This window comes from Echinops telfairi, unplaced genomic scaffold (assembly GCF_000313985.2).
Source record: "Echinops telfairi isolate 266 unplaced genomic scaffold, ASM31398v2 ScPeMD7_44;HRSCAF=162, whole genome shotgun sequence".
NCBI classification, from domain to species: Eukaryota; Metazoa; Chordata; class Mammalia; order Afrosoricida; family Tenrecidae; genus Echinops; species Echinops telfairi.
In genome coordinates, this window is record NW_022103942.1 from 307,008 (window position 1) to 333,352 (window position 26,345).

A 26,345-nucleotide genomic window follows, 5' to 3' on the forward strand; every position below is an offset into this window, starting at 1 on the left:
GCATAGGCTGGTGTGCTTCTTCCATGTGGGCTTTGTTACTTATGAGCTTGATGGCCGCTTGATTACCTTCATGCCTTTAAGACCCCAGACGCTATACTTTTTGATAGCCGGGCACCATCAATGCTGTTTCTTTTAATACCTTGGTGTTCTGCATATAATTTGAAATGAGGTTTATTAATAGAGTAATAAGTTTTCCTCTATAATAAATAATCCTCTGGGGGACACAGAAGTGCTTGGGTTGACCAGAGTTACAAAGCACCACCAGTGGTGAAGGTCATAACTTGAGCTGTTGGGAAGCATATGATATGTGCCCTTACTGTGTCACCTTCCAGTCGAAGCACATGGGTATTTTCAAATGTCAGGATATTTTTCCCCAATGGATATTTTGTAATGTTTACATTCCCGTGATCCGTTTGTGGAAGCCTATTTTCCTAGAATGAATTTAAGCATTCAAATGTCAAGCTTCCTCTTTGATGCAGCCATTTCACTTTATGAATTGATTGTGAAAAACATTTTCTGGTTAATTATGTTTAGTTTTATATCTGTGCTTTATAGGTTTGGGGGAAAGAAAGATGATGAGAGAGGAGTGGCTGATGTTGTCAGGAGAGAGGTAGAAATGACTGTCCTTGAACTCCGGGATAGGTGATGAAGAAGAGATATAAGTATCTGACAAACAGAACAATGGCTCAGAAAGATGAGGAGCGGCACTGGGACTAGAACGAAACTCAAATGGAGAATGCTTTGGAGGAAATGAATTCATCCTCCGGAAACCTTCTTTCCATGCTTATCTTTTCTGCCCTGTGAACATCACTTTACACTTAATTATTGGAGAAACGGTTCCCACGTGGTTCTGAGAAAGGAGGGATTGTATTGTGGAATAAAGTGCAGTGATGGGTTTCAGACACAGAAGCTGGAGTCAGAGGATGTGGGTCTTAATCCTTCCACCAAGCCCCACACCAGCCCATGGGATCCTTAATGAACCCTATGCACAGTGCTTAACTCAGCGCTAATTGTTATTATTGCCTATGGAAGTAGAAGTCGAATGGATAATGGTTTGATTCCTCAAAATTAGTCATATGGTCCAGGGAACGAAACTCTGCTCTTTTCGTATCTCAATTTGTGTTAATTTAATTTTGTGTCTTAGGTTGGAGATAGTACCAGTATCTAATTCATGAGGTTATTATGAGAATTGAATGAACTAAATATGCTAATACATGGAGAGCACTTGGGGAAATTTTTTCAGGATATAAAACTGCACTACAAGGAAAATCTTTTGTGAAAGTCTGTGATTTTGTGTATAAATATAAACATAAAGAATCAAGGAGTTCTTCCTCAGATACACTGAAGTCTGAAAACACATGGTGTCTGAGGAAGCTGAAGACAGCTGTACCTGCATTGTTTAACTGTTGGTTGGCGGACAAACATGGACTTGCTACATCAATGTTGTATTAAGATATGTAATCTTCTGGCAAGCCTGTGACAAACATTCTGCTTTATTTTGTTTTGTTCCTATCAGGGTGTATCTTAGAGGTCTTCAGACATTGGAAGTCACCCTCTTGAAGGTGTGTTAAATGTTTTCCTGATTTTGGTAAATGAAACCCAGGATTGATAAACCCATAGGAACAGCAAGTAGAATAAAGGTTTTGGGGGTGAGTAACAGGGGTGGTGGTGAAGTCCAGGAGTCCAGGAAAAAAACTGTTTGAAAACTGTGGACTCAATTATACAATTCTGGTTGACATGATTAAACTATGGAATGATAGGATATATATATATATTAACTCCCAAGTAATAATAGTTTAAAAAAAACATAGACCCAGGAATGGGTTTGGGGCTCACACTAAATTCTAGCTCCAACTTATGAACAATTAGTTCTTATATCATGACCCTGATCTATACTCGCCCTCAGGAAGAGAACACAGAAAATATGGATGCTATAATAAAATGTGGTGAAGAAATTAGATGGTGCCCGGACACCAGATAAAACAGTGCCTGGGGTTTTAAAGGCTTGTCTCCAAACAGGCAGCCATCTAAGTGAGATGTCAACTGATTTCACATAGAAGAAGCACACCATCATCAGTCACTGAAGGAATGTAAATTATATAATATAAACTCAAAGGAGGTATTTGTATCAGAGTCTAAATTGTGAGAATCCAGTTTGCAGAAGGCTATGAATTACAGTGGGAGCCCAAAATTCATTTGTGGGAACTACATAGGAATTAAGCCTCCAGTGAACTCCCTCTGTCCACAATTGAAGGATGGGAGGAAAATGGATACTAAACAGAGTGCATTGGAGCAATAAGTATAAAAGCTCAAAGGCATAAATCTGACTTGAACAGAAACTTTGTCAGTTGATCCCCCATCTGATGAATGCTGGGATTGATCTGGTATTCAACATTTTCAGTATTTTGTTTGTTCATACTAGGGTATATCTTCGAAGTATTATGTCATTGGAGGTCACCCTCATGAAGTTGTGGTATATGTATTTATGTGTTTCTGTATAAGAAACCCAGGAATGATGCATCTATGGGAACAGCAAGTAGAATAAGGGTTTCGGGAGTGGGGGTGGTGGTTACAGAGGTGGTTGGGAGGTAGAAGGGAGATGACGTCAAGGAGTCCAGGAAGAAAAAGAATTTCTGGACACTGGTAGCAATTTCACAATTCTGGTAGACGCGATTGAACTATGGAATGATATGATATATTTATTAACTCCCAATTAATAATAATTTTTTTAATGAATCAAGGGATAAAGGGACACTTCAGGATGTCAGCCTTGTTCATAATTGGGTGGTTGGCATGCGGAGCAGTTAAACTTTCATACCTATGCTTTCCTTGAGTAAATGACTGTGGGGGTAAGGTTTGTCAGGTGCTTGGGAGAGAAGCACTATTCCTGTTGCCTCGTTACACATCATCATGGAAGTTTTTTATATTGCTAACCAAATCTGGGCATCTTCTCTCTGATCCATTAGCTGCATCACTGTGTGTGATTTACCTATCCTCTACTGATCCCAAGTTTCTTGTACATAAAAATTCAGGACAAAGACTAATCACATCTTCATGAATATGCAGAACATATGCCCCACCACACAAGATTCTCTGTCTTCATCCCATGATCCCATGTAATCATTGATCTGTCTTCTACCACTGTAGATTATACCTTTTCTAAAATTTTTATGACCCTTTTATTTCCCCATCAAAAACAAAACAAAACCACTGTCACTGGTTTGATTCCAACTCATACCTAGCCTCACTAGGGTTTCCAAAGCATTATAAATCTTTATGGGACCTGACAGCCTCATCTTTTTTCATTTGTCTAGGGAACTATTATTGTAAAGTACTATGTCTTTTTTTTCCTATTCCTTCAGTGCAAATCATTCTATTTGTTGCATCTGTTCTTTCTCTTCCTTGATTACCCTGAGTTATGATGTCTCCTGTAGCGATTGAATCAACTCTGAGTTCATGGAATTGTGTTCATGGCTTTAACCCATATCTGACACTGGCTGTGGTCCTGCCAGTGGTGCGGCTTCATAAACTGACCCACTGCTTTCTCATTTCCTTCCTTTGTTAAAAGAGGTAGCATTTTTCATTTCTTACATCACAGGTTTTCTTTCATGTATTCCAGGATAGCTATTTATTTATTATTATTTTATTGTTTTTAAATGAACATTTAAAAATTTTTTATTTTATTTATTTTATTTAAATGAAACATCATTGTTTCAAAACTATGATCTTAATTTTTTTTTTAAGGAAGCGAGGCTAGGAAAATTTATTGGATGACTTGCCTGAGGCAAAACCTATTAATTAGCACTGTTGTTGTTATTGTTCTTACAGTCTATTCTGATGCCCTAAGTACAGCAGAAAGAAACACTTCCCAGTACTGCACTATGCTGATAAGTATTTATGTTTGAGCCTAGTGATGTTTCCACAGCCATTGGATCCACAAGACTTTGCACCCATCAGCATGTGACCTTCCTGCATTTTGTAACCTCACATATGGCTGTGTGAGTCTGGAGAGGGATTTAGGGAATAGTATTAGACCTAGGGACTAGTATCAGACTTTGGACTTGATGTGGACTGCGCTGGGATATTTGTTTGATATATAATTACTTTTTGATATAAAGTTTTTTTCATATATATGAGTGTCACTGTATTTATTTCTCTAGTCAACCCGGTCTAATACAGAAACTGCAATATATGATATTAGACAGCAAATGTCTAATCCTCACTGAACATCTGAATTATATACACAAACACTCAGAGAGACTTGCCTTTTTTGTTTCTGTGTTTAGCTCTTTAAGCTCTATAGTAAGTTCTGGTGACACAGAGAATTAAGTATAGGCCTGCCAATTTTGAGGTCAGCAGTTCAACACACCAGCAGCCCCTCAGAAGGAAAATGACTGTAAAGATTTACAGTCTCAGACTTAAGGAGTAGTTCTACTCTGTCCTTTAGGGTGACTTTGCGTTGGAATGGACTCAGTGGCACTAGTTTTGCTTTTTAGTTAGTCTCTACACTACACAAAACAAATAACACAATTGGAGTAAGTAACGCATGAGCCAAGTCATAGGACATTTCAAAATATCATATATTTCTTGCTATAGTAAATAGGATATTCACAATGAAAATTGAATTTTATATGTGATGCAATTTCTTTAGGAATATTAATCTTATACTCTAATACATTGCTATCTAATTTTTACAAGTTTTTCTTGTGGGTTTTTTTCTGGAGTTTTAAACAAAGCCATACATCACATAGACAATATTGTTTCTTTTTACTTTTACACGTTTGTTTATCTTTCTGAGGTTTCATTGACAGCCTAGGTGACTGAGTATGATATGAAAAATTATTGTTTATATGAATTATCCTTGTCTTTTTAAGTTAAAGGGAGTACTTTGGATGATTCAATATGAAGTATAATATTTATTACCATTTTAAAATAACTTTACCATCTTATAGAAATATCTTTACAGCCTCTGTTTTCTGAGTTATTGTTACTGTTTTTTACATTATATTTTGATTTGAAATATATGTGAGCTTCACTTAAGAGACTAACAATCAGGTTGGTATTAAACATACCAGCATTCAAATCCACAGCCCTATTACTGTCTAAGTGATTTTAAGCAAGTACTTCATCCTCTGAACCTCAGTTCCTTCATGTGGTGGTCAGAGGGGCTGTTAGTCAAGTACCTCCATTTCTCTCCTGTTCCAGACATCCAGCAAGAATGCATCTCCCAAACATGACCCCCCCCACTCCAGTTTGAATGGGGAAGAGTTCTGGTCAATGAGTCATGAGTGGTAATTGACTGTTCCCTTCTGGCACACTGAGTGATCATTTTGGAAATGGTGGCTGCTGTCAGCTTACATCCCCTATTCATTCCAATGTGATTGCTTCAGATCCCCAACCTCCATGTCCCGTGATGAACGTATACCTCACATGGACATGTAGTAACCCAACACGCTATGGAGTCCATTCTGATCCACAGCAAGCCTACATAGGATTTCTGAAGCAGTAAATCTTTACAGGGAATGGCTGGTGGGTTTTATCCACCAAGTTTTCAGTTACCTGACAGCACCACCAGGATTTGTTCTCAGCCAGGGGTTGGCAAACTGTTCTTTGTAGTTCTAAGCCTGGGAAGGCAAACTGGGACTCAAGAGCCCTGAGTGACACAATCATTATGTACATGTGGTTCTGAAGTAAATTTGAAAAATGTTAGAGGATATTATTCAGATAGTGATGATTTCATTTGCTTGTAAAAATAGATTTATGACTCTCAAATAATTTTTAAATTGTTGTGAGGGACAGGATCAGCTCTTCAGTCTCAAAGGCTAGCCTATTCCAAGCCACTTAGATTTTAAGGTTATCTATAACCATAGCAAAGTCAAGTCATATTGGATCATATTTCATTTATGAATTGAAATAGCACTCTCATAATTTTTTAGGCTAAATGAGATATAACTTTTATGTCTTAGGTTGGATTCTCAAGAGAAGCTAAATGAGTGAAGTTTATATATTACGACTTACCACAAGGAAATGACCCATGTGCTTGTAGAGATTAATAAGTCCCAAGTCTGTGGTCAGAAATCAAGGTGGAGGTTCTTTTTACCTGATGTAACTTCAGGGGCTGACAAATCCAAAATTGGCATGTCAAAGAGCAGGCTACTTCCTCATGCTTGCAGAGGTGAATGAATCCCAGATCAACTGGCAATATTAAATCTGATTATGAGAGCCAGACTGAGGATCCAGAGAGAACAAAATTCTAAAGAGCTGTTGCCAGAATGTGCTAATATATTCGATATAGACCACAACTTTGAGGAAAAGCCCTTTCAATTTATTATCATGGAGGAGGAATATATCTAACCAGCAAACCAGATACCCATGACCCAGCCAAGTTGACACACACTTCAACATATAGCATATGACCTGTTAAGCTAATTTCTATCAAGTGAATTCTATCTCATAGCAACCATAAAGAACAAGATACAATTGCCCCTTGTGGTTTCCAAGACCGCAATCTTTATGTAAGTAGACTGCCACATCGCTCTCCTTTGGAGTGGCTGATGAGTTCAAAGCAGCAACCTTTCGAGTGGCAGCCAAAAACTTAATTACTGAGCGACCAGGGTTCCTCCAACATAAATAATAAGCATTCAAAAATTTCAGTTGTAATTATTAGATAATAGCAACCCAAACTTAAATGACAGGTATTAATTCTGCTCATAATGAAATGTATATTGTATCTGACTTTCAAGAGTGGGCATTCTGGGGGGAGCAGGGAGGGAGGGGAAAAATGAGGACCTAATGTTGGGGGTTTAAGTGGAGAGAAAATGTTTTGAGAAACGATGTACAAATGCGCTTTACACAGTTGATGTGTGTATGGATTGGGATAACAGTTGTATGAGGCCCTAATAAAATGTTAAAAAAATAAATAAAAATAAAGAAGAACAACAAAGAAAAAAAACAATAAAAAAAGAGTGGGCATTTTGTTGCTAAAGACAACTTTAATTTATGCATGTATATTTGCAACTATGAAAGCAAAAGATACTTATAAATTAGTGGTATCTCTGGAAGATTAAAATAGGGAACATTATAGCATGAGAAGACTGATTAATAAAAGAAAATGCATTATGAAGCAATATATAGTTTCTTAATGAGAAGGGCAGACTATAATTATTAGCAAACATGTATCCCATTGTTGCTAGTGAACAAAGATATACAGCAGAAAAAGATTTTGAACAGATTCTCAAATTATTACTTCAAATATTTTCTCAAATTATTACTTCAAATACTCTGTGGAAAAATATTTCATTTCCATATAAGGTAGAGAAACTACTCCTTTCTTTGAGATCCATGTTCCATACTAACATTTTATCTAAAAAATCCTATAGTATGGAAATCCGTTTACCTTCTGTTTTGTATTTCCAACATTTCTGTACTGAAGAACACATCTTTGCTATTGCTGCATCTCAGGCCTGGGGTTTTACAGAAGAAGTCCGGAAATGCCGAAAGGAGAGAAATTCAAAGTGGATTATTTAAAGTACATGTAGTTTAAAAAAAAAATCTCAAGTAGAAAGACTCTTTAAATATCTATCCCACAATAGCTAAATTCGCAGAAATGTAAGCATGACCACATTCAACTCCATTCAGCACCATTTTCATGATGTTCCCAGTATGAGCATCGCTATACTTTTACTGAATAGATTATCCTAAATAAATTCATTATCATTTTCCACTTGAAGGAAAAGACAGAGTTGTCAGAGTCCAAGAAGCCACACTTTGAAAATCAAAGGTGAGAAAAAAAGGTGGGAGAAAGAAAGAAAATCAAAGGCGGGGGCAAGGAATCAATTTCTGACTGGACTAATTAAAGCCATTGAAAAGATTTAAGTACAAAGATATTATGGGAATACTCCTAAAGGTACTTTGTAAGTAAAATCTTCTAATGAAGTATAAAAAGTAAATTCTGAATCTTCACATGAGGCTTACTTTGACACTTGGATAGACATTTTGTGTTTTAATAATTTCTCTCAACTTTCCTGCTTCCCTCGTCCCGCCCTCGCTCGGCGCTGTCTTTCTCCCTTCTTCTATGCCAGGACCAGGGGGTGGGGGAGGATCAGGTCGCACACACCCACCATTTTTCTGGTCGGGCGTACAAAGTTCACCTCATTCAGAAGTCCTCCTCCTGCCAGCCAGCCCCCCGGCCCCTTCCCAGCTTGACCAGCCCTGGTGCCCAGACCCCAGGGCCGCCGGGCTGCTGCTCGACGACCAATCCTAGAACTGGGTAAGCTCAGTGGTACCCACTAACATCCATCCTACACAAGGACCGCCCACTTACCGAGGGTATCACGTCAAAGTTGGTAGGAAAGTCAGTCCCATCAAACTTTGGCCAGCGGGAGAGCGCGGATTACAGTTCTAAAACCTTGACGTCACAATTCTTATCTCCTGAGAACACCAACTGCCTGTCAGGAGCCGGTTAACGGACGTTTGGGGGCGGGGCCTAGCACGTAACAGGGGTGACGTGCCCACCATGTACGTATGGCCCTAGAAGATTCTATCTCTTAACCAAGTCCTTGCTCCCTGCGGGCCATTCACCTCAACACTGAATCGCTCTCAGTACCCACTGACTGGGAGGACTGCGCCTGCTCATGACCACAGGATGCCCATGGCCGTAGTATGTCCACAACCCGCACAGTGGTTCATCTAAAGCTGTGTGAGGGCTGAGCCTTCCACATACTACTAGCCAGTTAAGGGCTCCCTGGAGGAAGGATGAACGCAACTAGGTCCTACTCTAGGAATGATTGCAAGAGCCTAAGCACAGTGTGAAGGGAAATGTTAATGGCTTTATTATGTCTAAACACAATTACAAGAACAATGAGTTTCAGTTATCGATTTCCAAACAAATGGGTATAGTGGTTCCTATGTGAAAGTCACTTTAAAAAGTTAACGTGTTTCATGCTGGTCACGAAGGAGGGTGTTGTCTCATTCACATTTTACACATGAGGAAGTTGAAGTCCAATGGAGTCATGTGTCATTTTGTAAGAGGTCACGGGGCTTGTAAGTAGGTAGTGAAGCTCAGATTTGCCCAAGGAATTGGCTCCAAAACAATCTTGTCTCTTGCCAGATTTCCCAAAGAAAATCATTCACCCTTAACTATTCAGACAAACTGGGAAGTCAGGCTCAGGTAAATAAAAAGTGGAGATTATAAAAATTTCCTGTGAAATGTCATTTAAATACTTTGAAGCACTATCAGTAATTAGAATCAGAGTTGAGTCTAATTAAGGACTTCACAAAATTTGTTTTCATATATGTATTAACATACGAAATATTTGTGTATAAAGGAAAGGTATGAACAAAAGAAATGTTTCCAAGTTTAAACAACATACCTGGGTCCTGCCTAAATTTGTTAAATTATAAATGAACAGAATCTGAATTTGAATTTACTGTATTGCTATTCTCTATACTGCATTCTGCACTTCTCTAGAAAGAACAAAACAGGAAAAGGAGAATATACATTGTACTTTTTAAAATTAAAATATTTCATTTTTATTAACAAAATGTTTACATTATTTTAAGGCCTTATTTAACCATCATGTTTAAAAAGCATTAAATAACCACACACAAGATGAAAACATTATGTTATACAATATTTTATGTACATATTTTACAAAGTAACACTTTTTATTTTAAATAATATAATCAGACACAAAAATATACACTTCAGAGAAATTGACACCAGTCATTGTATACAGCTCTCTTATAGCCTCCTCATAATTTAGGATAAATATTAGCTCTGTACTACTGTGTTGCTAAGTTACTGTGTTATGGTGACAGTCCAGAAAGGGCACTATATATATTTATCTACATATACATATCACATTGCCATATTCAAGACTACAAGCTTTACTACATAATTTGTAGATTATATATTCAAGTGTTGAGGTCTTATAATGATGCAAACATTAAAAGAATAGTGGTATAAGAAGTACAAGGAAACAAATTTGAGGCAGCAGTTAGATTTATGGGCTCCAAGCACCCCAATTTAAATTCCAAACATCTGATATTTTTTCTCAAGTCAAAAACTGTAGCAAATAATGTTTAAATAAAATTACTTCAAACAAGCTTGAAGCATGATTCAGATTTAATGCAAATTTCTTGAGGCTTTTTTATGCAAGCAATTCATGATCATTTCTTTATTTTAGTGCATCTTCATTAAGGCTTTGAATTATTTGACCCAAGGTTTTAAAATATTAAAATCAGACTCAAGATTTACAATGATAAAAGGAATAGGTCCACAACCATACTGACTCTGTCTCACTGAGACTCAGCATAGAGTTTAAGCTCAACATTTTAAGGAAATTGTACCAGAGACATATGCTAATAGCTAAGAAGTCACATATGTAGTTTTTAATTAAAAGATGTATAATAAAACAAACATCATAGTGGCAAGAAATTGGTGCTAATAAACAAAAGGTTTCTTTTTAAAAGAAATTGTAACATCTTTGGAAACAGTCCTGTTCTTTCTTTAGTTCCTTGTAAGTTCATGCAGCTATATTTCTTAATACAATCCAAGTTCATTGTAGATGGAAAGGGGAATGTACATCCAGAACTACACGTGAAAACTAAGACCTGGGTGCGGATACAAAAAGCTTCCAGCGTTCTGTCGTCGCACATTTGTGTCTCGGAGTAAAAATTTGTCGGCCTCTCCTGGGCCTTGTGTACTATGCAGATGTCTGTGACTACCACAATGCTTTTTCCAGCTGCTGGACCTTAAGCTCAAGCTGGTATGTTCTGGAATAAACAAGGCAACAAGCAGAGCCAGCAACTGGTTCCAAAAAGGAATGGGGGGCAGGAATGATGGAATTCTGTTCAAAGAGGTGCTGAGGGCTTGTGTTTGTTCCCAAGTCCTTTCCTGTTATTGGCAGTTCTTTTAAGTTCCTCATGGAATATGTAGAATATGAATCCATAACGGGCAGGTTCCCAGATTGTCAGACCGTTGAACAGTCCTCAAAGACCTATTACTATTCCTTGAAAAACCCTTTGTTGATTGGCATCAGCAGTTGGGGAAACAAGTGCAGTGACAGCCGGAAAGGTAAATGCTCGGCATGCCTGCTACTGCCCCAGCAGCCCACATCATCCAAGGTTCTCAACCAAACCACCATGGGAGCTGTAGTATTTGAATCCCAGACTCCCCCAAAATGGAGTTGTTATTTCCAATCGACCTCATAACTAAACTCAAGACTATCGTCTATATAATAATGGAAAGCATACCAAGAACTTCTATAAATGCTGCAACACTTTCTGGTGAAAGTTTCATTTCCGTGAGTAAGGTAAACCTTGAGGTTGGGGCCAAAACCATTGGCATGAGTTTTCTAGACTATTTCTCCTTTCCAAAAACATTTATCATTGTAATTGGATGATTGGGTGGTATTTGCTTCACTGAGTGCCCAAAGGGGGCTCTCTCCCTGAAAGCAGAAGCTAGGCTTCCTTGCCTCAATCACTGCTCCAGCCACAGTTTCTGACTCCGTTTCTGGCACACAAGGAACTCTCAGAAACAAAATATTTCAAGTATGGTTGTTTGAAGGAAGATGGAATCTGCTGCCCACTGCTGAAGAAGTAGCAGCTGAAAACATTATGCATAGCATAGAAACATTGTCAAACATTTAAAGCCTACGGAACAGAAGGGCAACTCTGTTGTAGATAGTGTCAGAGGATGGGACCTTTGGGTGGGGAAGCACTCAAAAGATGATGGATGAGGTGCTGCTCTCTCAAAGTAGCGTCGATCATGGCGGCATGAAGGGAGTAAAGCCTGTGGAAGTGGAGCCTTCAGGAGCGGGATTTGCTGATGAGGTACAACTCAACGTACGAAAAAACAACTTTAAAAAAAAACTTCAAAAATCTATTCGTAATCAGAACTTGGAATCTACAAAATGTCAACGAGGAAAGCCAAAAGTCGTGAAGAAGGAAATGCATAAATATCTCTATCCCAGATATGAGTGAGCTGCAATGGATTGGTGTTGGCCATTTTGAATCAGAAAATCATATCCTTTACTATGCCAAGAATGACACAATCAGGAGGAATGGTGTTGTAGTCTTGTCAGAAAGGATATTTCAAGATCTACCTTGAAGTAAAATACTCTCTGTGATAGGATTATATTTGTCTGCCTTCCAGGAAATCCAACAATACAAATATTATTCAAATTTATGCATTAACCAGTAAAGCTAGTGATGCAGAAATTGAAGAATCCCACAAACATCTTAAGTCAGAAATTGATCAAGCTTGCAATAAAAAAGCATGGATAATTATTGGTGATTAGAATGCAAACATTGGAAACAGAGAGGAATAGTAGTAGGAAAATATGATCTTGGCGATAGCAATGAAGCTAAATATCACATAATAGAAACTTGCAAAATGAATCACTTGTTCATAGCAAATACCTTTTTCAACAACACATGGACTTCACCACATGGAATAAAAAGAAATCAAATTGATGACATCCTTGTGAACAGACCATAGATAAGTTCAATATTTGCATCTAAAACAAGACCAGAGGCTGACTGTGGAAAAGACAATCAAGTGCTCATATGTCAGCTCAGGTAGATGGCATGCCTTACTCCCTGAAAATAGGGAGGATTTGAAGCACTTGCCCATGGAGATCAAGGACTGCAGCCTTCTGTATAAATTATAGCTCAATATACAGAAGACCCAAATCCTCACAACTGGATCAAGAGATAACATCATGATAAATGGAGAAAAGATTAAAGTCGATTATTTCAATCCCTGCTCACAGAAGCATCAGTCAAGAGATCCAAAGACTCGTTGTCTTGGTTAAATCTGCTGCACAAGACCTCTTCAGAGTATTGAAAAGTAAAGATGTTACTTTGAAAACTAAGATGTGACTGACCCAAGCCATAATATTTTCTTTTCTTTCCTTTTTTTTATTAATCATTTTATTGGGAGCTCTTACAGATATTATAACAATTCATAATTCCGTTAGATCAAGCATAATATTACAATTGCTACCCCCATCAGTTATCAGTTTCAAATCATTTCTTTCTTCTTGAACTCTATGATATCAGCTCCCCTTTATCCATTCCCTCCCCCACCCTACCACCAGGAACCCTTATTATTATATTATATTATTATATCATATTATATATACACATATATTGCTGTATCTTACAACATCCAATGTACCCATTCACCTACAATTCTATTATTCATTCCCCTAGCATGGGGATGTACAGTCATCATTGCTATCAGCTCCCCCTCCTTCTTGTACCCTCAGTGAATCGTTACTCCCGTTAATGTCTGAAGGGTTACCTATCTTAGCTTTCATGCATCGAATGGTCTTAATTATACAAATGAACATACGCAGGTCCAACAAGATTAATGAGGTACAACAAAGACCATAATAGTAAGGGAAGGAAATATTAACTAACTAGAGGATAGTTAAATGCTTCATCAGTGCTATACCGCTCTCTAGATTTAGCATCCTTCCATGTGGCCCTTCTGTGAGGGACTATCCACTTATTTTACAGGTAGGTTTTGGGTCACCACTTTGTCCATGTTCCTTCACGTCAATTTGATTGGCAAGCCATAGTATTTTCAACTGCCTCACATGCATGTGAAAGGTGGACATTAAATAAGGAAGACTGAAGAAGACTCAATGATTTTGAATTTGGGTGCTGAAAATGCATATTGAAAGCCCCATAGGCTACTAAAAGGACAAATAAAGCTGTCTTAGAAGAAATACGCTCATGGTGCTCCTTAGAGTCAAAGATGGCAAAACTTCACCTTACATTCTTTGGACATGTTGTCAGAAAAGGCCAGTCCCTGGAAAGGGTGATCATGCTTAGTAAAATGGAGGGGCAGCAAAAAATGGAAAGGCCCTCCATGAGATAGATTGACACAGTGGCTGCAGCAATGGGTCCAAGTATAGAAAAAATTGTGAAAATGGAGCAAGAGTGGGCATTGAGCATAGGGTCACTATGGGTCAGAACTGACTCAATGGCACTTAACAACATGGGTGGATGAATAAATGGCTCTGTGCCTGTGGTGACTTGACGGCCTGAGCCAATGCTGTGAAATACTATCATAGCTATGTACTTCGGGTGTGGCAATGGGATAGGAGCAGATTTCCTCCAAACATAGCCCTCAAAGTTGGGTGCAGCATTATGACTGGAGCACGCAATCTAGGGTAAGGTGCACTGACTTCTGGGACACATACAGTGGCCCTGCTCAACATCACCTGCACAGGCCAATCAACATTAGACCTGAAGCACCCAGCAAGCTAGTCTTATAGGTCTACTCAGTGGCCAAGGGCTGCTGGGTTTGCCTTTAGAACTGGCCTGAAATTGGGGAACATTGATCTCCCAGCTCCAGATACATAGATTGACGAGTTGCAGGAACACCTGAACTACTCTGAGTGTGGATCAAACAAAAATGAAGCCTGAATTTTCAGGATTGTTGATAATGCAGAACTTTCCAACTCCTAGCTGCCAATCCCAAGCTTCACCTGTACCTCCAAGGACTAGTGTGGAATATAGCCATCTCTTCCACAGGAGGACTGACTCCTTTACATTTCAGGGTGTAGACATGATTCTTGCCCAGATTCCTGCTCCCACCCCCCACTGATCTGCTGCCCACCATTTTCTGTCTAAATGGATATGCTATGTGGACTCCCTTCTAGCTAGCTGCTATTGATCCATCCCCACTTTCTCATCCCACATGTGTCTAAGTAAGTCCTTGGGACTCAAGGGTAGGTGTAACTTACTTCTCATATCCTAGTACAGCAACAGATACAAAGGGTTATTAGTGTGATAGTCAAGGCGATATACAACCAATTGTGACCTGTACTGGGTTTTCATCGTAATGGAGAAGCATTTGTATCAACGTTAGCCTAAGAAAGAGCCCATCAAACACTCTCCAAGGGAAGAACAGAATGCCAGTCAAGTTTAATCAAGAATGGCTACATTGTATGTTCTCTGGTTGCCATTGAGTCAACTCTGACTTGGATGTGGCAAAGTGGAGCAGCACTCTATAGAGGTGTGTGTGTGTGTGTGTGTGTGTGTGTGTGTTGTTCGTTTGAAGAATTATTTTGCCATAATGTTTTAAATATTTTATTGTGCTTTGCATTAACATGTATAGTGCAAATTAGTCTCCTCATCAATAAAGTATACACATTTTGTTTCATGACATTTTTTGTAATCCCTACAATATATTACTCTACGCACTTCCTTCCATGGATTCCTTGTTTCCATTTGAATTTTTTTCCTACCCCTTATTGACTTCTGAGCTTTTAAAGCAAAGCTGCCCTTTTGGTTTCATATGGTTGATTGCTCTGAGGAGTATGTGCCTCGTTGATGTTGTTTGTTAACATGTTCTAAGCTTAAAGACCACTTAAGGACCATATTCTTGGGAGTTCCATCAGCTTTTCTCAGACCAGTAGGTCTGTTTTTTTTTTTTTTTTTTTTTTTTTTTCATTGTGAAAAAGTCTTTATTTTAAGAAAAAAATTTGGTTAACAAGTTTCACTTAGCAAAATACACCCAAAAGGAAATCACAGTACAAAGCAAGGTTTAAGTCAAGGCCTCACCAATGCCTACAGTATTAGTATTGTGTCTCAATTTTCAAAATTAACTTTTTAAAAGCTTAAAACTTAACCTAAAAGATTTTAAATGAGAACAAACTAGAATGAACAAACATGAGAAATGTTTCTCTTTGGATTAGGGATCTAGCACCTTTTGAGTTTTCAAAAAAAGCATGTCTCCCCAGTGTGTTTACTGCAATGTGGTGTAAAAGAGCCACATATTTAACTACTTTAACTCTGGAGTCACTCTTTAGTATACTACAAAAATGTTGAGAAAAGCCAAAAATGTTTATCATTTACTCATTATCTTTATCACATGCTTCTAGAAGAAAGTTTGCATGAGAAAACACTGAAGAGGTAATTTTTTTAATCCAGATTTCACAAAACTCATGGTGCAAAATGGGTCCCACAGCTTCTATGTAATAACTGCTCTCCACTGCTTGTTGGCTGCCTGTGATAATTTGATTGAAATAACTCAAAATATTTCTATAAAACTAATCGTATCCACCCATGCTGTTTTGCTGACCACTATAGCCAGCTCCATAACAGCCACTCACAGACTGACTCTCAAGGCCAGTGTAAGTAGACTGGGTTGACACCCCCATGCCCTGCATTATTTGGCTATTATATGCCCCATTGCTGGTCCCTGTGGTTGAATTCAAGAACAGCTCAATGTATCTATGCTGCATGTTGGCTCTGTCTTTCGACATTGCGGCCACGGCTTCTTCGTGAGTGCCAAACTCGACATCTGCTTCACCGGTCACTCTTCCATCAGGGCCAATCTCAATATGTACTCTCACAGGGTTAAGTGGAGAGAAGAAATTATAAATGTCATTCTCCGTTGCTTTGTATGGTAGCCCCCTCATGTGGACACAGTGTCCGGTTGTGCTCTGAACAGCAAACTCACTGTCTCCGTATCTGTGGTCATACATTCCTGACAGACAATAGCTGAGATCTCTTCCAAATAGATCTGTGGTGAAACCATAGCTATCGCTGAGGCCACTATACTCCTCATAGCCCCCATAGCCTGTGCTATAGGCCCCAGACCTCATCCTGTCAAAGCCTGCTTGTTTCACAATGCCAATATATCTCCGAGCAGTGCCAGGCCGATCATAGGGCCCTGGCCGCTGCACAGACATGAACTTTAGAGGGGGATCAGAATATGATCTCACTTCTTCCTGACTGCTCTTGAACACTTCAATATACCTGTGCCCTATTCTTTCCTTATGCTTCCCTAGCGCCTTCTCAGCTAATTCCTGTGAAGCAAACTGCACAAAGGCTTCTCCTGTAATCTTGCCCTCGGGGTCTACTGGCAAAGTGATACCATTGGGCATAATTTCCAACCCTGAGAAGAACTGAACAATTTCTTCCTTTGTGCATCCAAATGGAAGTCCTCGGAGGCGCACAAAGCCATCGTTGGCAGTATCGGCACTGTTTGGACCACTGTGCTTCAACACCCAATCCATTTCGGTTCGGTGGGACTTGAATACCTCAATATAGCGGTGCCCCATGCTTTCTCTGTCTTTCTTCAAGGCCATTTTTACATCATCTTCTGATTCAAGTTCAACAAAAGCCTCACCACTCTGTCTGCCTTCTCTGGTGTAGATGAAATGAACACCTGATGCGCCATCATGAATTTTGCATTCAGAGAGGAAATTCTGCACATCCTCAATCGAGCAAGACCACGGCAAGCCACGGAGCTTGACCACAAAACCTTCACCTCCCTCAGGACCCAGCATCATGGAGATTCAACAGGTCAGGTGTCAAACCAGCTTAGTGTGGTTTTTCGTAGCTTTTAAAGATAATGGTAGATGCTCAGTCTCAAGATGTTCTGGAAGTTATGAATTAGCCTGCTTTTGCGCCTCCCTAGGTCGTTCCAGCGTCGTCGTCGTCAGCGTCCGTCCCCCCTCCCTTGGGCTTCACGCTCCCGCTCTCCACATCGGGTGCCTCGCTCGCTCGTCCCACCGGAGCACCTAGAGCAAAGTGGAACATGGGGAGCTTGGCGGTTGTACTAGAGGCAGTTGAGGCTTGTTTTCATGATGTGGAATTTTGTTCTATGTTTGTCTCCCACTCTGCCCAGGACCTTCTATTATGATGCCAGTTGATAGTGATAGCCAGGCACCATCTGATGCTTCTTCTCATGGTTTGTAAGTCCCTGGAACTAATTGTTTCCTTGAGTCTTTGATTTTCTTCACTCTTCTTTGCTCTGAATAAGGAGAGACTGATAGTTGCATCTTAGATGACCCCTCCAAAGCTTTTATGACCCCAAGTCTCTACTCACCAAAGTAGCATGTAGAACATTGTCTTTGTGGAATGTGTTATGTCAATTGACGTAGATGTCCTCCAAGACTATATGGTCCCAGGCACTCAAGCTCCTAGGGTTTTCAATGAATGCCTTTGAGAAAATAGATTGCAAGTCTTTTCTTCTGAGGTGCTTCTTGATGGGTTCAATCTATGAACCTTTTGGACAGCAAAGACCCAGGAACTCTGCCAGATTTAAAGGCTTTCTTCGGTTATGCAACATACCATGCAATTTAATTGCTAATTTGTGGGCAGACCCAATTTAGGGATTGGATGGTATCAGTGCTGTCTGGAGTTGCCAGCGAACTCTTCACTGAAAATGTAGGTTCAATAAGACCCTTAACATTTAAGTAGAATTTAGAAGCCTTCCAAGAAGAGCCTTGGGTATTAGCCAAGGGAAGTGTGATCTGTTTGTCAGTCTGTAAATAGCCTCATGATGGGAGAGAGGATATGCTGTCAGTAGTGGGCATTGAGTCTAGCCCCTGCTTGGGCCCACAAGAAGAGCAGTGGCTGTTATGCTGGCATATCAGAATTCCCAGTACACTTTGACATTCCTTTCCGCATAGGATACAACAGTATAACTAGGCAATGAGTCCAGACCAATGGATTCAGCATCAAATAAAGCATAAAGCAGTTCCTATCAACACAACTCTGACTCATGATGTCTACATGAGAATCAGAGGAGAACTATGCTCCGTATGGTTTATAATGGCTGGATTTTCCAAAGTAGACCACTGGGCCTCTGGATGGACTCCAACCCCTTGCCTTGTGATTGACAGCTTGTGGGACCACCAAATAAAATACAATAATAAAAATAATAATAATAATCAGGCACAAAACAACACTAACTGTATAATTCCATTTAGATAAAGTTTAGTGAGAGGTTGAACTTTCAGAAGTCAGGATAGTTGACACTTCGGAAGGAACAGTGACTAATAGGAGGCACACTATGTATGATAGTGGAAGCCCAAAATCCATTTTCAGGGTCCACCCATGGAGTTAAGTCTCGGGTGAATCCCCTCTGAACATAGCCTAGGGATATGACTAGCCTTGCTGTCAGACAGAGCGTTGTAAAGTCTATTATGCCAGATGCAGTTAAGTTAAAATGTAATACCTTATCATTTGATCTCCCTTTTAATCCATTTTTTTAGTTTTAGATCCAAATTGTTTTAGTTTTTTAATATTTTCTGCTTTCTTTTGATTAAGATCTTTCTATTTTTTGTCTAATCATTGTTGGGTTTTTCTTGAATTTGGGGGGGGATCTTTGGGTGTTTTGTTTTGTTTTTGTTTTTGCTTGATTCCTGTTTGCATTTTATATAATTTCTGTATATGAAATCCAGGATAAGTAAATCTGTTGAAACATATAATTTCTGTATATGAAATCCAGGATAAGTAAATCTGTTAACTAGATTAAAAATGACCTGTGGGGTATAGCGGGGGGAAAGTGGGTAGAAATGGGGAACTAATGAGTACAAGAAGAAAATGTTCTGAAATTGATTGTGGTGATGATTGCACAACTCTTTTTAACATGACTGAATGATTAAATTGTATGATACTTGAAGTATATGCCAATAAAGCTATTTTTGCCTAAGCCAAAGCTGGGTCTTTGCAATATAATGCAGGAAATATAGAAAATGTGTATAAATTGTTAAATGTGATAGTGATGACCAGTTCTTTAACCTTCACCCAGTTCACAATATAAACATGATTTTTTAAATAAAAAATGAAGGGACATGAGCGACATCTGAGGCTTGTGTAGTGCTATTTCTTGGTCTGGATGCCAGTTAAATGATGTATCAATTTGTGAAATTTTATCAAGCTGTATACATGTAATATTGCATTTTAAAGTTTAGGCAGAAAGGCCTGACAATCTAATTTTAAAGTCAGTCAATGAAAATGTTATGTATGATCACAGTCTAATCTACAATTGATCATGGGGATGGCACAGGATCAGGCAGTGTTTCACTCTGTTATGCCAAGTTGCTCAGAAATTGAGGCCAACTTGGCCAAGGTAGCTAACAGCAACATTGTAATTCACACAGCTGAGAGAAGACAAGTGCATGTGTGTTGGTGGGAAAAGGGGGGAGCACCTAGCAGGGAGGATGGGGGGGAGACTAACAATACTTTTAAGGATCCTAAGGGAGGAGTATGACTGATAGAATGCTCCTAATAGGTCGCATTGGTCCGAGTTTCTGTGGAGACCCAGGCCATGTGCCATAGAACAGATGCAATCCTGCATCTTCAAGGTGGACAAGACACTCCAAAGGCCACACCAGAGGGATGGGATGTGGAAAACCCACTAGGTGAATTGGGCTCTACCTCAAACACACCTGTAACCTGAGGACTTAAGACCGAAACTACCTGGTATGTGAAAAAGCAAAAGACAGCTTTACCAAGAGTATCGAACTGTCAGTAGGCTGGCTAACGTTGACTTACTGCTTCAATGCCCTACTTGCTGTATTAATATATGTATTAATCTGGCAGACCTGTGTCTGACATTGTCAGTGAATGTTATTGTAAGTTTTGCCTGACCACCAACTCCAATTGTTTGTACAAATAGTGTCCAGTCATGTAAGGACTTCTTCTGTACAAGTGAATAATACAGGTTTTGTGATATGTAGTTAGCCTACACTTGTTCCATCTCCCTCTCTCAATAGTGTTTTAAAATTAGAACCAGTCCATGAAAGAACCTTGAGGCACACGCTGCAGTGAAAGGCAATGAGCCATTAGTAGTCTCTCCTTGAGGAGCTGATCCTCTTGAGAAGAAGAAAATCAAGTTAGAATCTGTGCACATGGTGAGGGTTGTTGTGCAGCCTCTGCAGCTTGTGGACTGCAGGGCTTTGGGGCAGCAGAGTGTGTGCCGTCCTATAAGGAGGTTGGGTCAGAAGAGCAGGGTAGTATTAGGGCAGGGATGCTGTGTCAGTAATGGAGCCAGTACATATTATCTCATGGAAAATACCAAGGGTATTTTAAGGGTACACCCCCCAACACACACACACACACACACACACACACACACCTGTAAGGTATTATTTCCTTGTTAAGGTGAGACACTTCGTTGTCTTTTTGGAAGCATCAGACTGGGAGTGGAAAACCTGTGCCGAGAAGGGAGAGCAATGAGGTATGGGAGTCTTCAGCATAACTTTTGGAAATGCTCTGTCTCCCTTTGGAGACAATGTAAAGGCACTGTACACCAAGGAGAGATCAGTGCGCATGGGTTCAGTAACAATCATAGTCTACAAGTGAAAGGGCAACAAAGTGAAAGTGGAGCTAGGGAACGAAGCGTAGAAGGTGCAGAAAGGACCGTCTTGGTCCGAGGTAGTTTTCATCCTCTGCCTCTTTCTTCTTATAGACCACTCTTAATCCAAGGCTGTTCTCAAGTGTTGATCTGACTCACCAGGGAGCTTGAGTGCAGAATTTGAGCTCCAGCCCTCGAGTTTCTGACTGTGAGGTTGGAAGGGGCTCAAATATCCTGCATTTCTAGCCACACTCAAGGGATTCTGATGCAGATGGTTTGGGGACCACACATTCAAAAATAAAACAAACTTTACTGGCTAATATTTAGGTTTTGAAGAATGTGGCCCTGCCAGCCAATTTCCAAAAAGGAACCCAGAGGAACTCACAGATTACTGTGTTATTTCTGCCTTGACTTGGTGAAAAATGAAGCATCATCCCACAAGACACATGCATCCCAATCATTTTCATGGTCTGATGCACAGCAAGCAAAGTTAAAATAATTCAGTAGATTTAGTAGCATTCAAAATATTCCCTAATACAGCCCTTGGGTTGGTACCAACAGTTTAGTATGTTTAGCAGCTAACCAAAATCTTGGTGGATTGAGACCCACCCAGTGGTGCCTTGAAAGGCCGCCTCCAGCAGGTCACAGTCTTGACAGCCCTAAAGAGCAATTCCACTCTGAACATATGGGGTCCACACAAGAGAGAATCTATTCGACAGCAACTAGCAACAATAGAGACACAGTATTGAGGACTTGAAAAGGAAGCTTCTTGAGTACAGGCTTGTACGGTCTTTTTACAACTATATCACTCCCTATAATATTCCTCAGCATGATTCTAGGCTCCACGAAGTCCTGTCGATGTTTGCTCAAAACCAGATTGTGAGCTGACTTGCTTTCTGTGTTTCTAAAATACATGAAGAGCATTGGTTAGGTGACTCCTATGCATACCCTAAGACGGCTGTAGTCATGAAGGGCAGAGGCCCCGAAGACTCTCCTGAAGCGGCCCCATTCCCAGATATGCTGGGCTTATGTCCAAGACCTCAAGTATTCCAAAGAGAACAAGAACAGCCAGACCCACACCCTGGAATGTGGATATGCCGGAATGCGGGCAGTGGGTCATGCCAACCCTTGGCTACAGTACCCTTTTGTTTGCCTCCCTATGTAAACTGCTTTCTATTTTTTTAGCAGCAAACTTAAATCCCTCTGTGTACAGCCTGCCGCCCCTGGGCCTCTTGTAACTAAGTCTCGATAAATCCATGTTGCAAAGCGTAACTCCAGGTCATTGTTTCTGTCTCTTGGCCCTCAGTGGGAATACAGCATTGTCTTCCCTGGGTATGTCTCCCGACAGTGCTGCCTCTCTCTGAGGTAACAAGATTATGGTAGGATAATTCCGAAGGCCTAGTATAGCTTTCTGAGGAGCTGATATGAAGGAGGCTGGCTGCATGTAAGAGCATGCGTGAGTTGTGAGCAAATCTCAGAGTGTGACATCAAGACCAAGTGAGTCGCAATGCTTTGGGGGTTCATAGCTGCTCAAATGTGGTAAGAAACCTCCCTTTACCAAAGAACTAGAAGCAGAGCTTATAATACTCGAGTGTGATTTCACATTTCCTTGAACAGGAAAGAAAGGGAAAGGAAACAATTCTAGCTGCTTCCTGCCTCCTGGTGACGGGAGATGTCTAAGTGAGGGCCACCCCTCCCCTGATCCCACAGTGTTCTTGTCTCCATCCCTGTCTCGAGCAGGCAATTCACAAAAGAGACTCATCCAGCCAGTGAAGCCATACTGTTTATTACTTTAAAAAAAAACACTTTTAACTGTGATTTGAGTGAAACTTTACATGTACAATTTATTTTGTGAAGTTGATTGCAGTCCCCACCATGAAATAGTGCCTCCCTGGTCTTATTGCTTAGCGTATAGGCCTAGCTGTTATTTGGCTGAAAGTTGAGCCATGAGAAGGGAAAGGTTTACACGCAGGGAATAATTTTATATATATTTACTAGGGATGGAATTTATTTTTAATTATTATGCTGGTGAAGAATATTGAAAATTTAATGGACTGACAAAAGAACAAATAAATCTGTCTTGGAAGAAGTACAACCAGAATGCTCCTTAGAGGCAGGGGTGGTGAGACCTGGTCTCACGTACTTGGGACAAGTTGTCAGGAAAGACTAGTCTCTAGAAAAGGACATCGTGTTTGGTAAGGTAGAGGAGCAGCGAAAACGAGGAAGACTCTCAACAAAATGGATGGACACAGCGGCTGCAACAATGTGCTCTAACATAAGAATAATGGTGAGGATGCACAGGACAGGGCGGTGTTTCCTTGTGTTATGCATTGGGTTGCTATGAGTCAGTGGCCCCTAACAACCAGAGCGAGGACAGAGGAAGGAAGGGAAACCACTAAGTAGAAGATAGAGACCTATTAATTTGGGGAGGGGAAAGTCAATAGACAATAAGGGGTAATCAGAACAATATCACCAAAGAGAAGGACATAGAGAAGTGAACAAGCTTCAGAGACAACAAAGGTAAAAAATACTCATACATTTACAATCCTGCATTATTAATAATTAAAAGCATTTATCTACATGTGCCTACATAGGCAAACAACAAAGAGGAACAAGTAGATGAAAGGGACTACACTCACAACCACATATAGGTTTAGCAGACTATTTTACATATATATATATATATTTTTGTGGGCTGTAAACACATCCATGTATATAGGAGAGCAAACAAGAGTCGGAGGTATGTCAAATTCTTAGTCATAACCAAAAACACTTTGAGGGAATGGGTCACTGGGCCAGGACATTCAAGACCATAATCTCAGAACACATCAAGGTCAATTGGCATAATGTAGTCCACAAAGATAATGTTCTACATGCTACTATGCTGAGCAGCAACTAAGATTGTAAACATTCTCAAGCAGCCATCTAAGGTGCCACTATTGATCTCTCACTATTCAGACCAAGAAGAGTGAAAATGAAAATGAAATTTCCATGTGACAAGGACTCAGACCATGAGACCCTCATCCTCCATGACCCTGAGACCAGAAGAACTATAAGAAGCTAGTGAAATTGGAGGTGAGACTCAGTCAGCTGGAATTCCTGAGATTCTGTGCCTACTTAGTGTACATGGTTGTGAGGATGAAATATTTCAAATTCCAGCCCATGTGAGCAAATGGATTATGGCTGGAGAGAGAATTGGAATGGGAAGATGTTTCAATTAATATTCTGTTAATTAATGAATTAATCAAATATTTCTTTAATTATTCAAATATTAACCAAATAGCCCATCAATGGGCTAGCTCTATGACAAAAAGAGATGAACAACAAAATGGTTGTGTTTTTCCAGTAAACACATGTGTACATGTGAATATATAGAGAGAAACACTTGTGTATGTATGTGTATATATGTATAAAAGGAGCTCCAAAAAACTGGTGGAAAAATGGAATTGAAAAGAAACAGAATATTTCTGAGTGTTTTGAAACATCTCCTATGCATATATGTATGTGCATTTTATATGTGTATAGTATGTGTGCATATGCATATGTGTGTATGGGTGTGTATCATATGGATGTGGATAGCACAAGCTCTACCTTATGCCGCCAAAGGCTTCCAATCAAATTATATAAGACTGATGTAACTGAAGCAGAGAACAAGCATGCAATTCCCTCCATGGTACTATCCCCGAGCAACTGAGAGAAGAGGAGGCCTCTAGGGCTATCACATTGAGCAGGTTTTCTGGAAACAAGTAGTGTTCTTCTAAGGTGAGGAAGGAGAGAAGCAGCAACAAAGGTTTCCCCTTTATTGTCACATTTTATTGGAGATTCTAAAACATCCTAAAAGCAGAAACAATGACATATGTTATGTTCATTATTATGGTTACTGTAGGGATTTAAATATTCACAAAGACAAAATTCAGAGCATCGCCCGCCCCCCCTCTAATTTGGCCATAGTGTAGGCAGGCTTACACACGCTAGTGGGAACAGAACAGAGAAGGAAATTGTCCCTGCTGCAATTCTGGGGTGTCTCTGACATTGACAACCAGTGGCCCTGACAGTGCTGAGGGGAGTCTGAGGATACACTCCATTGTATGTAGAACACCATACATGTAGCATTACAGGATTGAATATTTTGGCACCAGCCTCTCTATCTCAGGCCAGAAACCCCACAGCCATGTGACTCTTCGCACCAAATTAATTCAACAGTGTTGTACTAATAAGCCAACAGAGTAGAGGGCATAATTTTCTGATTTCTGTGGTGTAAACACTCTCACCCTAGCTGACAAGCTAGGTCACTGAACTTGGAATTGGGAGAGATATGCTCTGTCCCTGAATCAGCTCTCAGGAGCTGGTTCCACCTAACTCCAGTGTTCCGCAGTTTGATGTTGAATTGAAGTGTTGAACTAGATTGCCTACTTTAGTGTATGCTGTAGACATGGTACATGTTCATAGGCCTAATTCTTTTACCCTATTTCCATCTTGCTTGAAATCCTGGGCCAACTCAGTTTGCTTTGTAGGTGTAGATATTGAAATACTTAGAACAAGTAAAGGGTTTTTTAGTAGTGGTCCATAACCAGGACTACAATCATGTAAAGAGTTTCCGGTTTTTTAATAAAACCATATCATAACATGGGTGGGAAATGCATGGAACTGGTGCTTTAATAGTTCCAGATCACCGTTTGGAGCTATGAGCACAAATAGCTGTCTGATGGAATTCCTGGCTGCTTAATCCTCAGAAATCCATAATTCTAGAGGCAAATTGAAATTCCAGGGAATCATACATGGGCATTTCTGCCCTCGTGTGCTTGCTAACTCAGAAGGAGCCTCTGGCATGTAAACTCATTCCCCTGCACTATGGGGGAAAATTTTTTTTTAATAATCATTTTATTAGGGGCTCATACAACTCATCACAATCCATACATACATCACTTGTGTCCAGTGCATTAGTACATATGTTGACTTCATCATTCTCATAACACCCGCCCTCCACTCAAGCCCCTGATGTCAGCTCCTCATTTTCCCCCCTCCCTCCCCACTCCCCCTCCCCCTAAACCCTTGATAATTTATAAATTATTATTATTTTATCATATCTTACCCCATCTGATGTCTCACTCACCCACTTCTCTCCTTTCTGTCCCCCAGGGAGGAGGCCATATGTAGACCTTGTTATCTATTCCCCCTTTCTCCCTCACCTTCCCTCCACCCTTCTGATATCGCCACTCTCTCCACTGGT

General features: G+C 40.0%; 1 protein-coding gene across 1 annotated transcript; it reads right to left on the reverse strand.

The window, feature by feature from the left end:
* Nucleotides 1-15,926: 15,926 nt before the first annotated feature.
* Nucleotides 15,927-17,562, reverse strand: LOC101643795 (heterogeneous nuclear ribonucleoprotein F). The gene has a single exon (XM_004717651.3). The coding sequence runs from the start codon at nucleotides 17,316-17,318 to the stop codon at nucleotides 16,071-16,073; it is 1,248 nt and encodes a 415-aa protein (XP_004717708.1). The 5' UTR covers nucleotides 17,319-17,562; the 3' UTR covers nucleotides 15,927-16,070.
* Nucleotides 17,563-26,345: the final 8,783 nt, after the last annotated feature.

Excerpts from the sequence above, each read along its gene's own strand:
- LOC101643795 (XM_004717651.3), bottom strand. The coding sequence starts at position 17,318 with ATGATGCTGGGTCCTGAGGGAGGTGAAGGTTTTGTGGTCAAGCTCCGT.